General features: G+C 48.7%; 1 protein-coding gene across 1 annotated transcript; it reads right to left on the bottom strand.

Moving 5' to 3' along the window:
* Positions 1-1,030: 1,030 nt before the first annotated feature.
* LOC8043583 (nucleolin) lies at positions 1,031-16,842 on the bottom strand. Its single transcript, XM_040218488.3, is given in 13 exon segments — positions 1,031-1,247; positions 2,968-3,036; positions 3,038-3,279; positions 5,088-5,209; positions 10,953-11,180; positions 12,106-12,211; positions 12,304-12,336; positions 12,437-12,553; positions 14,431-14,481; positions 14,565-14,780; positions 14,885-14,890; positions 16,442-16,538; positions 16,676-16,842. Coding segments are annotated over 13 exon segments (1,365 nt in total). The 5' UTR covers positions 16,730-16,842; the 3' UTR covers positions 1,031-1,223.
* Between the last annotated feature and the right edge of the window lie 503 nt (positions 16,843-17,345).

The following is a 17,345-nucleotide window of genomic DNA, read 5'->3' as shown; positions in this document are numbered from 1 at the left end:
CCGCCAAACACGTTTTTTAAAACACATGGAAGCGGTGAGATTTGCCGTTGAGAACACGTGGAATTCTTTTTACAAAAGCGCACTGCCACAGGAAAAAAGTAGTCGAAAGTAAGTTTCGGCGGTCTCGCGGCGTGATCAAAGCTCTTTTGGCACGCTTGGAGCCCTAAACTCGTCAAACACAAAGTTTGAGCCGAAAGTTCGCGGAGCGCGCTGATTGGACGTCGACGAAAAAAGCGCCCAGTCATCGTCGTGATAGGCCAGTCGGTGCGCTCAGTCAACTTCGACCCCAACTTTCTGCTTGATGAGTTTAGAGGCCTTGGATGCCGATCAACAATCGACGCCTTGTGGATATGTTTTGCGAGTGCAATCTGCGTGAAGCCGTTTGTCTCTGGAGCAGCGTTTTACTTTACTCAGACGGCGGTTTTGTAGCTGGATCCAGTGGCGATGGAAGAGGGGAAAGAGGGTACGGCAACGGCGAGATTGCACACGACCACATGGGCCGCGTCAAAAAAATTTCGACCTCGCCGTTTTATACTTTGCCCTTTGCGATCGAAAACCCACCTTCCTCCGCAGCGTTGCTCCATTTGTGCCGTCAAGTGATCCACTCCAATTTCTAACATAGCCACGGTTATTTCTGCCTCTCCCCTTCATTGAAGCAACTCGCCGGAACAGCTGGGCTATCTAAAGGCATCTACGCACGACACACCTTCAAAACTGCCAGGGCGTCGATTACCGATATAAAAGCGTGCGAACGCACCGACACGCAAAGCTTTTTTGTCAAGCAGTTACTTGCGTTTGACTAGCTGGAACATCCTTGTGGTGCTTCGCTTTCGTAATGTTTGTGTTCTCAAAAGTAATTCAAAACGTGGAGAAGCTTGCACGCTGCCGCCCAGCCTCCGCAATGTCATTTTCCGTTTTCTTTATTCATTTGAAAGTAACCAACGATACTCGTTTAAGTGTTATATACCTCGCAAGCACAGACAGCAGCTTAGCTTGCAACACTGATTCAAACAGAGACAAGACGAGCGAGGATGTGGATGGCAGCATTTTATTACACCATGTGGATGATGTCAGCCCTCCCAACCAGCAGGAACTTGCAACGTCCACTGCTCTACGCTGTTGACATGAATCATGAAAAGACTTGGACACAAATGGTTCCGATGGGAAAAAAACCCCGTGCACACCCCTTTCCCCCAGGCGATAACTTCGTCTTGTAGGCTTCATCACTCGTCACCACCCCCATCCCCCTGCAAACGAAAACAAAAAAAGAGGATGTTAGCACACAATGCACAAGCAACCGCCGAAAACAATCTGGCATGTCGGCATAAGTAAAATAAAAAAGTGGTTACGGAAACAAAAGTATCTTAATCCTATGGACAAACTCGGGAGGCACAATGTGCAGCGCGTTTTGAGTGGGGCTCGGCTTTTATGAGCTTCAGTCGCACCAAATTTAGCTGTAGAAAAAATCGAACCCTTTCCCAAGAGGCGTTCTGCGCACGCGTGAGCGCCCGACGCCTAGCAGCGGAAGTCGGCACAAAAATTCGAGGAAATTGGGAAGGAGGCTGTGGACCAGCAAGTAGAACACGTAATTGCAGCATATATATAATTGTAATAAACAAAAAAAGAAAGTGGACGGAAAGAAAAATAACGTTTGGGTGGACGCCACGGCTGCCCCTCATTAATTAAAGTCGCGTTGGGCACGCGCCGCAGATCAGAGAGCGAAGAAACTGGTAGTGTAGCTCCCATTATCAATTGGTAGCGCAGGTAGGACTTCCTCGATTTTTAGTTCGTGCAGCCACCGCCTGGTGCCGTCGGTATGTGGAAAAGGTCCACTAGACACCAGTTCAAGTTGTAGCGCTAGATTGAGAGAAACTGTACTTTGTTTACTTTATAGTGTAAACTTTTGCATTACACATCAGCATTACAATTTATGAAACATCCTTTTGTTAAATCCTAGCCCGATACACATTGTGTAAAAACAGAAAGGGACATATCACCAGATGGTATGAAAAGGTTCTTGCACCGCCCTGGTAATAGCGGGCATATTTCTCGTAAAAGAACGCTAATTTTGCAAGCTAAACCGCATGAAACTGGGGAATATTTTGCAGACAAACACATGTGAGAACTGCTACAGGGGGAGCGATATATTAGCGGAATACATTTTTTTGCGATACTTTCAGTCACAATATTTGGGTAGTCTCAAAAATTATGCTAATAACAGTAAGCGCTTCCCCCATCAAAGCACTTATCGGGCTGACGAGGCATAGAACCCAATGCCATTTGTCTATAGTCGCTGACAGGGTATGAATGGAATGGCCTCTCTACCAAACACCTGGACTACAGCATGCGCTTGTTGTCTTTCGCTGTGCCCCTGCTGCGGGAGCAGGCTCCAAGCTCACAAGACGTGTTCTCAAAGGTAGGAAGCTAGTGACGGAGGCGGGACAAATCAAGCTCCTCCATGCTGTTTTCGTCCCATCAACGACTATTGGACCTTTTTTGTTTGTCAGCAAACTCAGTGGCAAAATTTCTGATAGCCCTGACACACTTCCGGTCAGCATATATTTCTTGAATTATTGGGTCAGGCTTTCACCACAAGAGTGAATTGCTTCTTACGATGCCAGAAGTGACAATTTTCCAAAGACTGCGCACATATCTAATCTCGTAAATACCAAGAAACCCGCAGTTCAGTTCAAAACCGGAAGTGTTCAAGGGCTACTTGCACGCCGGCGCCAATACGTCTCAGCTCGCACAAGAAAGAGCGAACAGTGACAACATTAGATTTAGAACTTTGGAAAAGTTAGGCTGCTTACGTTCCATGTAGAAATCCTGAAAGACACAAAGTCCCCTTTTGTAATCTCACCGGCGCACGTCTCACAAAGTATCAAGAAAGTTAATCCACCCACAACCGACTGGGGGAGCAACACCGCCAAAAGGCGGGCGAGCACTTCGGTCGGAAGGCCAACCCACCTGGAACTTGCGTCCTCCGCCGCCACGGCCGCCGCCTCGTCCGCCGAAGCCCCTGCCACGTCCACCCCCCCCGGCCCCCGTAGTCGCCCCCTCCCCCTCGGCCCCCGCCAAACTTGCCCCCTCCCCCTCCTCGTCCCCCCCTTCCCCAGGACTGGCCCCCTCGGCCCCCACGGCCGCCGCCACCACCCCAGCTGTCCCGGCCGCCACCGCCCCGGCCACCGCCAAAGGAGCGGTTGCCGCCGCTGTTGTAGCCGCCGCCACCACCACCTCCCTGGTTCCACGACTGGTTGCCGCCCTTGAAGCCACCACCACCTGCAAGTGGAGAGGGAAAACCCGGCGCATGCAAGAACCGACGCAGCTATTCGTGCAACCACAGCAATTGCGCAGCCAACAGTTAGTTGCTCGGAGCAACAGTTACGAACACAGACTAATCAAAGTCATTCACTATCTGTCAACATTTTTGTATTACATTGTCACGGCCGGCGTAGTTTCCACGTTGCTGCAGCATCGCACAACTGCGAGCATGTGGCTTCATCTTGCATCTCATTCACAAGCACACATCCATGTGTGAACACCAGGGTGCCTAGCAAATTATTACCTTGAAATTCCCTAACTTTTTCAGGTTTCCCTGACAATTTCAGGCGAAACTCCCTGACCACTATAGAAGCGGTTAAACATATAAGAGCATTACAACACAAGGCATTAAGCATTGAGCACTCATTTGGCACGCGCTTAATCCAACTTGCATATTCCGAAATATTCTGGTTCAACCAGTCCAGATTAAACAAGCATTTTCTTGCCACCGACATTGTCAGTGAAGAGGCCACTTCAGGAAACACAATGAAAACGCGACGCTCAACCACATATCACGCTCTACATGGGGTGAGCAGAGCCCACGCTCTGCTCTAAGGAGAAGTTATTGCCTATCTTTGTGACCCCCAAGCCCTCAAGTCTTTGCTCAGGGCACTCTCTGACTGGGCTCGATTTTTGACAATATCCCTGATAATTCCCCCATTTTTCCCGGTAATGAAAATTTCCCTGACAATTCCTGGTCGCTAGACATCCTGGTGAAGGAAACATTAAACAAAGCTAAGCGCTCAAGCAAGCAGCTCAAACAGCTTTGGAGTGCCGTGGAAAGCATGCTAGCCTCAATAATCTGGAACAAGAAAGCTGATACCGAGTATTAATCCAACAAACACAACACAAAGGAAGCCAAGATTGTTATTTTACTGTACTTCTATCGTCTCCAGTCTTTTGAGACAGAAGTTGACCAGCTCATAAGCGTTTTTAGCGCTCTCAATACCTACCGGACTCTCAAAAGCAACACTATCCTAACAGAGGTGTAGCGAAGTGGTTCCTCCCCTACAGATGGGCTGCAGGCGAAGATAGCCCCGCACAATTTGTTTGGCACTGGCAGGCAGTGTATCCTTTCAAGAAACAGCTTGGAAGGAGTTGGCCATGTGCACATAAAGCAAAAAAAGGAGGCAAATACGGCACTAGTGTGCAACAGAAATGGAATGCAGGAGCATGAATTGCTATAATCATCCCTTGCAGAGCTCTGCTCTTTGTTGCTTCCACTCCCATTTGAGCCTCAATGCAAACAGATACAAAGAACGCGACTACAAATGCCGGCACAGCCGAAGCCTCACTTTAACAAGTTGACACGTGCGATGTGCAACCACACTTTAGATGACCATTGATGATAACATCGGTTGTAATCTCAAGGCAGTGGCAGAGGAGGCCATTGCTGCACTAGAGGAGTTTTTCTACAATGCTGCATACATTGATTGTGCGGTGGAACACTTAACCAGGCCCGAGAACTTGCCACCGCCAAACAACGTCAGTTGGCGAAGTGGACAGCCATAATATTGTGTTTAACAAAATAAGGAAATGCCACGAAGGGGACATTTCTGTACCACTTTCTTTACCCATTCAACAAGTCTTTCAGATCATTTGGGACATTCTTGCCAATCCCGCAAAATTTCAAAGTATTACTTTCAATGGCAAGAACAGGGCTGAGAGTGATACCCCAGCAACTCCACGAGTAGAGAACAAAAACAAGAGTACCCGTAACCTGTTAATAGTTAGCAATTTCAGCAGACAAGGACAGGCAAACCCACCTTGACCGCCAAACTTCTTGACGAGGCTAAAGCGAACGCTGTTTCCACCGATCGTGTGACATTCGGGGTTCTGTACAGCACTCAGGAGCTGCTCTGTACTCTGGAAGTGGAGTCGTGCAAAGCTGCACAAAGAGAGACAACCAAATCACTCGAAAGGACTGGTAACCCTGTTCAAGAACGTAGAAGCTTTCTTTTAAACAATGATTTGAAAGTAAGGCATGGCCACTTTCAAGTCAATGCCATACCTGCCAACCTGTGCACTTCCAAATTCGTAAAACTCCCGTGGCCGCGGGAGGGGGGGGGGGGGGGGGGTGGTACACAAAGCAATGTGCAGTTTAACATCAGCCTTGCCACCGCGCGAAACGCTTACATCCCACGTGCATCTGCTACAGAATCCAAACTTCTCTCCTTTTTTGGATGGTATGAAGTGTAGGACTTCAGGAACACCTGAAAGTACCTCCATGAGGCTTGGAGTTTGCCATTGCGCCGCGAAGCCACCGCAACGAGGGCTCTGCTACGATTGCACGTGCAACAAACACACACGGACGGCGTACTGCTCGCCTCGAAGAGAGGCCTAACCACGTCTCAACACGCCGAACCAACGTGCGCCGCCGAACACACGAACAAAGGCTTTGGGCTTCGAATCCGTGGCCACCGGATAGACAGAAAGAACAGAGAGGCCTAGCCATGTTGGGTATGTATTTTCGGCACCGATTTGATGTCCAGGGGGCGCGGCCAATGACGTCACTGACGTCCAAATGATATTTGGCGTTCTTTGACGTAAGCATGTTTCATTTTGGATGCTGCTGACTGCATTCTGAAATGTCAGTCGGTTGGCGAGTGTGTGCGTGATCGGCGGTGTACTCGCTGGTGTGTGTGCTCGTCTCGTATCAATGGGGTTGTTCGTTTTTGAGTTTTATATTGTTTAAATTTGGGGGGTAAAAATCGGGTATTTTGTGGAAACATCCCGAAATTCGGGGTTTTTCGGGTTACATTTACAAATGTACTCAATAATACATTCGCTTGTTTTTTTTTTTTTTTTTTTTTCAGGGAATTACGAGCATTTTAACGCTAACGTGTTAAAATTAGGGACCTGTTTCAAGATGGTAATCAGGGGGACATGAGGGTTTTACACCTCCGATTGCCGTCTGTCGTTCCAATGGAGGCATCTCCCATGGAATCCTCTCCCTCAGGTGTCAACGAGAACCCCGACCGTTTGAGGGACTGTCGTCTTCGATCAGATATTTCGCTATGGAATAAACCTGTTAAGTTGTCCCGATCTGTATACGCGACTGACTGGCTCGGACGTTGTTCGATAGAAAGGTAGACCGCCAGCGAGATGGCCATGCTACCTGAGAGACCCTGCTGGGCGTCGACACCTAACAGCGGTGAAAGGGGGATTGGTAGTGCATTTCACAAGCTCCGTGCAGCAGGGCCGAAGCTACGTGCCGTGCCGAGGCGGTCCCACCCGCACAGCGGAAACGGCAATGTCCCTCCAAGGTCTTAACGCCTATTGTCACTTTTCTTCAGCCGGTGCGGTCGTTGGGCGGTTGGTTGAGAGCAGTGCTGCACGCAGCTCGTTTAATGAACTATGAGTCACTGCTTTCCCAAGGTAGGGTAGACAGTGTGTGTGAACCGTGCGGCGTAAGGTAGGGTAGACAGCGGTGTGAACAGTGTGCGAACCGTGCGGCGTAAAAATAAATAGGTTGGTTTTCGGGGAGAAATCGGGTTTTACCCGATTCTCCTGAAACATGTTCGGGGTCGAAAAATCGGGTTTTACCCGAAAACGAACAACCCTTTTTAATCCCATTCGCCCGGTGCCGTCGGTCATTCCTGTTGCAAAAGAAGATTCATAGTGACTACAGTACCGTCCGACGGCACTTTTGCAGAGCGTTCAAGTACCGTCCGAAAGTCTCGTATAAAACGAATTGTCAAAACGCAATTTTCGAAGCTGTGGCGTAGCTAAGCGGTTAAGATGTCTGCCTCATTCGCAAGCGGTCGTGGGTTCGATCCGCAATAGAACCTTACTTTTTTGTTTTGAATATTTTTTGTTGGAGCATTTGGCAATATTTACATTTCTTTTTTACAATTAACACTGAAAAAAAAAAAAAGACTTGTCGACGATAGTGCTAAAAGTGCGAGCTAGTTACTTTGGATCAATCACGCGGCACGAACGCTTCTGCAGCGGGTGCAGTCATGCCAGTCAAGGCTACTCGCTCGCCGTTTGCACGGCCTTCGCACCTATCCTAAGCAAAGGAGATAATCCGTTGCAATACACACAAGGAAAGCTCCAGAAAAATGTGTACAAAATCACTGTGGCTGGACTCTGTCGCCTCCGGTACACATAATCTTCATTTGCAACAAGAGTGACGGACGCAGTGATGTGATTGGCCTAAGCCATTTTGGAGCAGCCAAAACAGTGTTTTAGAGCAGCAAAAGTGGCTTTTGGAGCGGCCAAGACACTGTCTTGGAGCAGTAAAAGTGGCTTTTGGAGCAGATATTCTTAGAAAAATATATTTAAAAAAAATAACATTCGTTTTTAGTGCTGGACAAACGAAAGGCACTTTGTGTTGTGTTGTGAGGGAACTCGCTGCTTGTGTTTTTACTGCTCAGACATCCCCCAAGTTCAATGATAGACGCCCGCGTCTATCATTAAAAATATTTAAAAAGGACCCGAGACGAAATTCCCCAGACGACGAGAGCGCGAAACGCGAGACGGCGGAAAAAACCATGCAAGGCCGGATGGACGATTGATGCAGGGTACTTTGTGTCGGGCAGCCGCTTGTGACACCTAGCTCGAGCATGCTCAATTACGGTTCTCAGTTCAGTTTCGTTTTTGAAAGGTGGCTGAAATTTGTCCCTTGGCGCAAATTACCCATATTTTGGCAAAATGTAGCAGGATGTAGCAGGGTTAGCCCCTTGGCGCAGTTTGGCGCAATTGGCGCAGCAATCACATCACTGCGGACGTCACCGGGCAAAGTTTGAAAATGGAGAGAACGCGACAAGTACAGGCGGCAACGTTGACAACACACACCAGCGCGGATACCGCCGAGCACCCGGCCTCACACACGCCAAGTGACCGGTATTTCAAAATGCAGTCAACGGCATCCAAAGAAAACGTGTTGTAACTAAGACGTCAAAATAAAAGCTGTTATTTTGATGTCCGTGACGTCATTGGCCATGCCCCCGGATATCAAATCGGTGCCGAAAATAAGCAGCCAACGTCTGAACACACCGAACCAACGAGCACCACCGAACACACAAACAAAGGCTTTGGGCTTTAGATTGGTTTTGGATCCGTGGCCACCGGATATGGATAGTAAAAAATGACGACGCTGCCGTGGGCGGTACCTATACGCCTCGCAAGCGGAATCATTTTCGTCTTCTGCGCATGAGAAAGGAAGTAGCGGTGACGTCAGAAGGCCGAGCCCTGAATGGCTGATCGCGACCCCCTATCTGATCGTCGTCTGCTCCTTTGCAACGTCGTCTGCGTTTGTCTTACCTTTCCTGCGACTTTCGAAAGTCGAGCGAGCTCGACTTCGCCTTTCAGAGAGGGCAGACGAAATAACTCAACGGTACGTTGTTTTTGGCTAACTAGCAGATGTGCATCAAGAAGGGAAGTCAAAGGACTCACTGGCGAGGTGTCCCGAGGCGCCGAGGTTTGTTTGCTAAGAACCGAGAGTGAGGGTGGTTAGTGTCCGCAAGTTCCCTCCCAAATACCTTTTCCCTCCTTTCGTGTGCAGCGAGACTCCTCACTCTTTAACGGTGTTGGCGGGTTGGCGCAGTTAACGTCGTATGCTTTACGTCTGCTAGTCAAAGCGATGGCTGCTTAACCTTTCCTGCGTCTGTCGGAGAGATTCATCGCTTTTTTACCGGCGAGAGTCACCGTTGCCTCGGAAAACAAGGAGATGACAAGTGGAAGAGATTGACCTCTTAATCTAAAATGGAGGTCAGCAATCAAAGTATATGACGGGAAGGGTTCACGAGGGTCGCGCGGGCATATTCCCTTCAGCACGCCAGCCGGTCGTGGGTAGACGGTCGTCGAGTTGGAGTGCCTGCTAGCCTATCTGCCGTGCTCGCTTGGTCGTCGTCGGTGGAATCGCGGCCGTTGGAGCTTTTTCCGGGTGATTGTGGATCCAGCGTTCTTGTTCGTCGTGGTCTGTTTCAAGTACTTTTTACTTTTTTCTTGCTGCTTGAAGTCGGGACACGTGAGAAGCGCACATAGAGGAATAAACCTCCGTTGGTCGTCGCGACCGCGACGCTGTTGGCATGCTGATTTGATCGTAAGAAGTGCGTTAAGACAGCTTCGGAGCTGTTGTAGGATTTCATCGTAACCTGCGCAAAACTTACGAAAATTTTGTTTCGTGAATACGAATTCGTCCTCAAGTTTTGTCTTACGCATATTTTTGGCGTAAGATCGTCTTGTGAACCTGGCCTCTGCACTTTCGAGAGTCACAGGAAAGGTAAGAAGACGCAGACGACGCTCAGATAGGGGGTCGCGATCAGCCAATCAGGGTTCGGCGTTTTGACGTCACCGCTACCCCCTGCGCAAGGAGCAGACGAACTTGCCCTCCGCATTGCCCTCTTGTGGCGGTGTAAGGTACCACCAGCAACAACTTTACAAAAAAAAAAAAAGTAATTTTTTTTATATAAGTTTTTTCGTAAAATTTGAAGCAAGATTATTAAAATCATAAAATTAGTTCTAATTCGTACATTTTATGAAAAATTCGCAAGGATTGGCAGGTATGTAATGCTGTAATCTGCTTCATACTTAGTGTAAAGCAATGTTAAAGCTGCTGACACGAGCTTGTGGCATCCTAGAGCATGACTTGCTGAAAGTGTGCAAATTATTTGCAAAATGGAACCACAAGCCCCTGCTAGTAGCTCCAACTGCGTTCTACACTAAGTATGAAACAAAGAGTAGAAGTTTTAGAAAATGCACCGAACTTGTAAGACTCCCTAGTACTGAAGCTTCTACCAAAAGAGCGATGTACAGACAACATTCAAAAGGCCCAACCGAGTTCACCACCCTTTACAATACCGAGTCCACACACATCTTGAAATCAAAACTCAACCCCCCCACCCCCCTTCCGCCAAGCTGCAACTACGAGCTCGTACCGCAAAGCACCGAGCAAGAGGCCGCCCTAAACTTGGGGGTGTTGGATAGGTTCAGGAGCAAAACACACAGAGGGGAACATGATAGGACGGGCTCCAACGTCTTGCACCGGGGCAACACCGTTTAGACAAAAGGCCTACGCATGGTCTCCTCACCTTCTATAAAACGTCATCAGAGTCGGATCGTGCTAACTTGGCTACGGGGCCAAGCCCTAGCTTCGACGCGCTGATTGGACATGAGCCTCCGTCGAACACTGACACAGCACTCGTACCCAATCGTACGCCTCGATTGATCTGACTGTGATGACGCGTGCGGAGGCCTTCCGACTAGGCGGAGTTGACTGGGGTGCTTGGAGAATGCAAGTCTGGGGACGTGCTTCCCACGTCCTTTGCTTGGTGTTCAAATGTTTCAAAAGTAGTGGGTGAGCCCCATATTGCAAGTGCATGCTCGACATTTCACTGTAACACGGAGTGGTGGCTGCTGGGAGTGTGAACACCAAAATGTAAAGTGTAAATTGCAATTTAAGAATTCAAAGTCTCAATGCGAATGTGGCCACGTCGAATTTTTCATTACACAAAATCTTGGGAGATGCTTGACACGCTCTTCGCTTAATTTTTTTTAAACATTTCAAAAACAGCAGGAGGCAACACCTTTCTTGTGACCAAAGCACAGAACCATTTGAGGTTTCTGCCAAAGATGCATCAGCATGCAGTCAAGCCCTGCGGACGTACGGAGACTGAGGTGCTCACCCATCGTTGAGCACAAAGACTCGTGATCCGGGGAAGAGCTTCTTGAGCTGGTTGACGCTGCAGTCGAAGGGCACCCGGAACACATCCAGCATGTTGCCCTGGGCATCCGACTCGTGGGGTGCCGAGCACCGCTCCACGTGCACCACCTTGCCCTGGCCAACCGCCTGCTCAAACACCTCCAGGTTCGCCTCCGCCGTCTCCTCGTCTATGTACCGCGCAAAGGCTTTGCTGCGGGGAAGGGAGGCCGCAAAGAAGAAGCGGGTTAGGACACGTCAACACGATGCACGCAGACAGCTGGTCTGTTGCAGGTTTAGAACAGCAGGGCAAGCCCCCTTCCACAAAGCTCTTTTCTTTCCACAATTGGTAGTTTTCTTCTCTCCTGCCTTCATGCTGCTGAAGTGCAAAAAGTGGAAGGAGCAACCTGCAACTGACTATACAGCCACTGACAAGGCGAGTAGCCCTGCATTGAGCACGAGTATCCTACTTCCAACAATGCATCGGTGTCCTGTGTGCAACTAGTGCGCAGCCAAGACGCAGCAGAAAGCATGGAACACATGCCGGAGGTCGGGCATTCTAAAGACCGGCCCTTCGGTTCTCGTTCTGTCAGTGACCATAGCTGCTAACTCGCACTTTACACGCTACCACCACTAGGCACCAAATTTTACCAACCCAGTTTGTGTCGCAGTGTTACAAAACAATGGCTGCAATGCTCGTATCGGAGGTGTGAGAAAAGTGCAAAGACTGGCAATCAAGTGTTGCGGCCAGCCTAGACGAGCCTTAAAGCACGCACCACAGTTTGTCCACCTTTAAGATGACAGGGCAACGAATGCAACGAGCTAGCCCGCAATCCTAGCTCGTTGCATTCCTAGTACTCTGCCCTCAAAAGCAAGTTTCAAAACTGTGACCTCGTGCCCATAGGTGAGCTGCCATTTCACCTTACGACAGACCGCAGTATATGCTACAAGCCACAGCAGCCAATCCAATGCGGCGTCACGCAACCCTTGTGAGGGGCCAGCAACATGCCGCATACGCAATCGCTCGATAGATTAAGTGCTGGATCGGCTGGGATGGCTCGTAGCTTCTGCTGCAGTCCATTGTAAAGTAAAAAGGTGTATACTGGATGCCACAAAAACAAGAATAAAAGGAGACTCACTCTCCCTTCAGTGCCAGGTTGATGATGTCTCCCGAGATGTCTGTGATGTCAGAAGCCCGTGCATCTCTACCCAATGTGATGATTAGACTGCAGCTATTTTTCTTTTCTGCAGCGAACAGGAAAGGGAACTCAGGTTAGCCACGTAACCACAAAAACAATAATAAAAAAAGCAGTAAAAGAATGACAGTTATCACTCACCTAGGCTATCAATGCAAGACTCTGGAATGTAATCTGCAATGCAGAAGAAAAAGCACTGTCAGAAACAACAGCTCGACAAAGTGATGCGACAAACCTTCATGCGGATGAAAAGGGCAAAGCGGAGGAGACTTGCCTTCCAGCTTGAGCTTCTTGGCATCGCTGCCGCCTCCGCTGTAGTCATCGTCTGCCTTTCGCTTGCCGGTCTTGGGCGTAGAAGCCTCCTGGCCGGCCTTGCCAGCCTTCTTCTTGTCTGCAGGAGACAGAGCGCAACAGAAGCAGGTGATGTAGCAGGATCCCCAGTGCAAGAAGCGTTCCCGAGTGGGAACCATGGTATCCCCAGCGTTCCCAGAAATGTTGTCTATACGTGGGCGTGCGAGCTTTGGTCTAATGGCGCATTCACACTGGCGGTCGAGCTGTGCTTGCGAAGCAGCTGCGGTTCGCGAGCGACCCCCTTTGGACATTTACTATCAAAAACTTAGTTTAATCCACAATCCAAAGCCAAAATTGAGCTATTTTGGCACTCTGAATATTTTTCTTCGAGCTGCAATTCCCTAGACTTTGCCCACAAGCAAAACCCAGCTAGGTGTGCCTTGCTGACTTGGAACAGGATGCCCCCTACCCCATCTTCGGAGTGGAGTCTTCCCGCATGAATAGCTGACCCGGCTTTCAGGATAGAGGGGCAGTTCACCCCTCCCCCCCCCCTCGTCGTTCGCTTTTATCACTTTCCGAGTAGTGAGCAGCGCTAGTGGACCGAGATGCGTGGCATGTGTTCGGTGCTAGCTGGTCGTGGCTTTGTTGGTGGCGGGCTCTCCTCTCGTCATTTGAACGTCAGTCAAGTCGACCGTTTGTCTGACATTAAGCTCAAATAAACACCATATAGATTACCTCTGCATCGCCTGGTACGTACACTTTATTTCCTGAGTAGGTTCCCTTTATTTTTTTTTGTAGTAGTCAAAGTTACAAGTTAAGCTAACGCAGGTAGTCTGCCAGCTCTGTAATAGTGTGTTGGCTATGCAATTGGGCTCACACTGTGTCTCTACTGACTTCCGTGATGGTCATGCACAGCGTCACAAGCTTTCAGTAGTTCCTGCGACTGTCTTAGTGGGTACAAGAACTGTAATTTCGGACGATCAAGGGTGGGTTTCGGCGTTCAACGGGCAAAGACTAACAAGGCAGCGAGCAACTGGCTTTGGCAACCCGAATAATACACAAACTCTTACCCAAACCGAACTACCGGAGTGAAGCCCGTCACGTTCACGAGTCAACTCCTTTTGTGGCAGATTCAAGTGACAAACGTGAACATCACATTTCTTCGTCGATTTGCCTGGCGCAACGCTAGAACTACAGCACCTTGAATGCTTCACTAGCGACAGATCCCACCTTGTTTCAAGAGCCACCAACGTCATGTCAGCATCGTATTGGTTGCTGCTTCACAGTTCGCGAAAGCGGTTCGGGCAAATCGGTCCTGAAGCGGCTGGCAAAAATGCACTTTAACCGACCGATCCCAGCCGCCTTGCGGTTGAGAACACGCGGATCCGCTTCCAGTGTGAAGCGGAGAGAAGAGGAAAAGAAACCTCCTGTCTTGTACAAACTTTGTAAGACAACATAATCCAGTGAAATAGGAGTAAAGGGAAAGTGAATTTGGATTAGTACTTGTCTGATGCTACAGCAAAAGAAAATATTTTCTTAAAATATTAAGCCTGCATTTGAATGCACAAATTACCCTCTCATATTTTAAAAAACAGTGCATTAAAAAAAAAAAGACCACTTCACTTGACTAGGTGAATGATTATAATATATATACTGTACGTTAAACACAATTTCAGAAAGGAGGAAATAGTGTGAAATCACCTGGTTAAACGTGAACAAAACTGACAGCTAGATTAAAGTTTCAAAATGCGCTATTCGACTACTATAAATGAAACATGGCCTGCCAAAGTGCCAACTGCCCACTGAGGATCTGAAGAGGTGGTGCAGCAAGACCGGAGTAGATCAGAGTTAGAACAAATGCTGAAAGATGCTCCTAGACCTCTTGGCAACAACCTTCGACCAAACATACAAGAAATTCTTTTTTTTTTTTTTTTTTCTTTAAAATTTAGGTGACTAGTTGAGAGCATCGCCCCTTACCCTTGGAACCAGGTGTGGCTGCAGCTCCCTTCTTTTTCTGGGGTGCATCGCCTAAGGGAAAGAAAACCGAAAGCGCACATCAGGTACGCTGGGCATATATAACCATGAAGTGCACACTTCGGATGAAAACTTACCTTCTCCCTCGTCGTCCTCGTCTTCTGCCTCCTCCTCTTCCTCCTCCTCCTCTTCTTCCTCATCGCCCTCTTCTTCCTCGTCCTCGTCTGCTTCTGCGGCTGCCGCACCCTTTGCCTGCAGGCCGTTCTTTGCCTTGGTGGGCTTGGCCTCCTCCTCCTCTTCTTCCTCAGCCTCTTCGTCCTCCTCCTCCTCTACCTCTTCGTCCATGCCTGAAGCTGAAAAAGGCAGGCAATGGCACCAAGTCAGGAACTACGGGTACGCCGGCAGTTCAGAACGCCCGTCCAATGCCGCAACAAAGATGGTGAACACAAACACTCACGTGCCACTGTTTAGAGAAGAAAAGAGACATATTCCAGGGTTAGTGTCTGCCTGTCATACGTGTTCAAAACTGTACAGTGAACAAAAGTTAAAAAAGTGACACATTTGTGATGCTTATAACAGCTACTTCGTGGAGCACCTATCCATTCATGCTGCAGAGAGAATGCAAGTTACGATGGGCAAACTAATGGCCCGACAGCAAGACTAAGAACCGAAACTCGGGGGCGGAGTGGGCCCAACCGCAAAAGATGTGAACCTGTTCAGACGTGAAGTGAAAAATAAAGTGTAGCCACCCGGATAATTTTTTAACAAATGGTAAAAATAAGGAAGCCTTCAAGTGACACAAGTGCCCTCCAGTTTCTACTTCTGAGCATGTTAGATTTTTTTTTTTTTTTTTATTTAAACATTGTGTACGGAAGACATTGTGTTCTTGAATCTGTCAGCAATGTTCACCTCGTCATCATTCTATTGTTCGTCAGTATCAGTACACATTTATTTATGTTGTGTGAAAGGAATGCACAATCACATACACCTCCCCCATGCAAAGGGGTATCAACCACAGACCTGTCTCACAGCAAAGAAAAAAAAAAAAAAAATGGCTGCTTTAGGCCTGTGGAATGAATCACTCGAACGCATGTTATAGCGTCAAATATGGTACAAACCACCGCCACATATCATGAACTGATTCCAAATGTGCCATAGAATGACTACAACTGCGAAGAAGTAGTGGAGCCAGACGTTCGTAGCGCGTCCGTGCCATTTACATACTGTTTGCATGCGCTTTATACACAGGTGATGCTTTCATGTTGATGAACCTGCTGCGAGACAAGTGCTGATAACATGCGATAGAGCGGTGAACGCAGCCACGCCAGGTCGCCAGATACACTAGGCGAATAAGCGCCGAGTCGCTCTTCGACATATTTCAACGCCCAGTAAGACGAGACGTCAAAATATTCGCCCAAAGATCCAGTAAGGAGGGAAAGGGTTCTGCCTCAGACGACGCGTCCTGGGTTCTGTTCGGCCGCGAAGTGCGGTAAAGAACGGCCAGTATTCACACGATTTCGGAATATCATCAATAGAGCAGCAATATCTGCTGCGCCCTTCAACCGTTCAGAAGCCCGCAGATGGACGTAAAAGCGCACAGCGCAAAATGCGCTTTCCAATATGAGCCGGAGATCACAATACGATGAAAAACAAAAGAAACGCGAAAAGCGGGAAGCCAGAAAGCGTAGGCCATTCCGTCCACCTGTGCGGCGCAAAAGTACTGCAACAGCATCGCGAGCCATCGTCAACGAATCGGGCGAGCAGCCTTCGCCGGTTCAGGGAACGCGACGGAGCCGCGTGGAGGCTCGTGCTGCCACGCCATCGATAAGTGGACATTCTCACGCGCGAGGAAAGAACGCCGTATTTTTAGGCCGTGTTCGAGAGAAACATTACAACGCCGAACAGCAATCGATCAAAAGACTGCGAACATCCGTTCAAAGGCCTAATGGCGAAAGTAGTCCTAAACGCAAACGCGGCACCGCGAAAGCCGCGCGAAAGGAACGGTCGAGCTTACCGGCGTCAGCTTCCTCTTCTTCATCGTCATCCTCCATGTCGTCGTCGTCCTCCTCGTCTTCATCGGCGACTTTTTTCACCGTTTTCTGGCTTTTTGCCTGCGCCGGAGCGGGAACCGAGGAACACAAAATATACGTAAAATAAGCCGCCGTCACGATCGGCCCAGAGCAGCGTTATCGATGCACGTGGGTTACCGTCGAATTTGCTAATTAAAGAGGTTGTAAACCCCACTTACCGCCGGTTTCGCTGCCGCGGGTTGTGCTTTCACTGCTGTCTTTTTGGGAGGCATCGTAGAAATCTAATAGGGGGCTGAACACAAAAGACTCGGGAGAGACGTCAAAGAAAACGGTACCGACGCGTACCGCACGTGGGGACAGAAAGAACTTGCTGAGACAGACGCAAGATGGCGGCCGAATATGCGAAATCATTGTTGCCTGAAGAAGGCAACCGAAGACAACATCGTCTTTGCTATTCCGTTTTACCCCTTTTTCTCCCAAAAGTAGTAAACAAAGTGCATCATAAAAAAAAAAAAACACTTTAATAATCACATAAAAATAAAAATAAATTAACACAATTCAATTTAATTTGTTTTCAAATTTTTAATAACACATATAAAGGCTAGATATTACATGTTACACGTCCTGCTCTGGATCTAGCATAGGGATCTAGCCAAGGAGGGATCAACTTTTCTTGGCAATGCAGTGGAAGGTACGTCCCGCGTCCCCTTTCCTATTCTGAGTGTACGCAGGCTCTCCTCCTCCCCCATTTTCGGGGAGGGGAGGAGAGCCTGCACACACTCAAAATGGGAGAGGGGACGCGGGACGTACCTTCCACTGCATTGCCAAGAAAAGCGCTGATCTCAACGATCTCAAGGATCTCAATGACCATTTCTGGATCGCGCTTCC

The sequence above is a fragment of the Ixodes scapularis genome, unplaced genomic scaffold, assembly GCF_016920785.2.
Source record: "Ixodes scapularis isolate PalLabHiFi unplaced genomic scaffold, ASM1692078v2 PGA_scaffold3__209_contigs__length_174095766, whole genome shotgun sequence".
In the NCBI taxonomy this organism is placed as follows: Eukaryota; Metazoa; Arthropoda; class Arachnida; order Ixodida; family Ixodidae; genus Ixodes; species Ixodes scapularis.
This window is presented reverse-complemented; position numbering and strand designations above follow the sequence as displayed.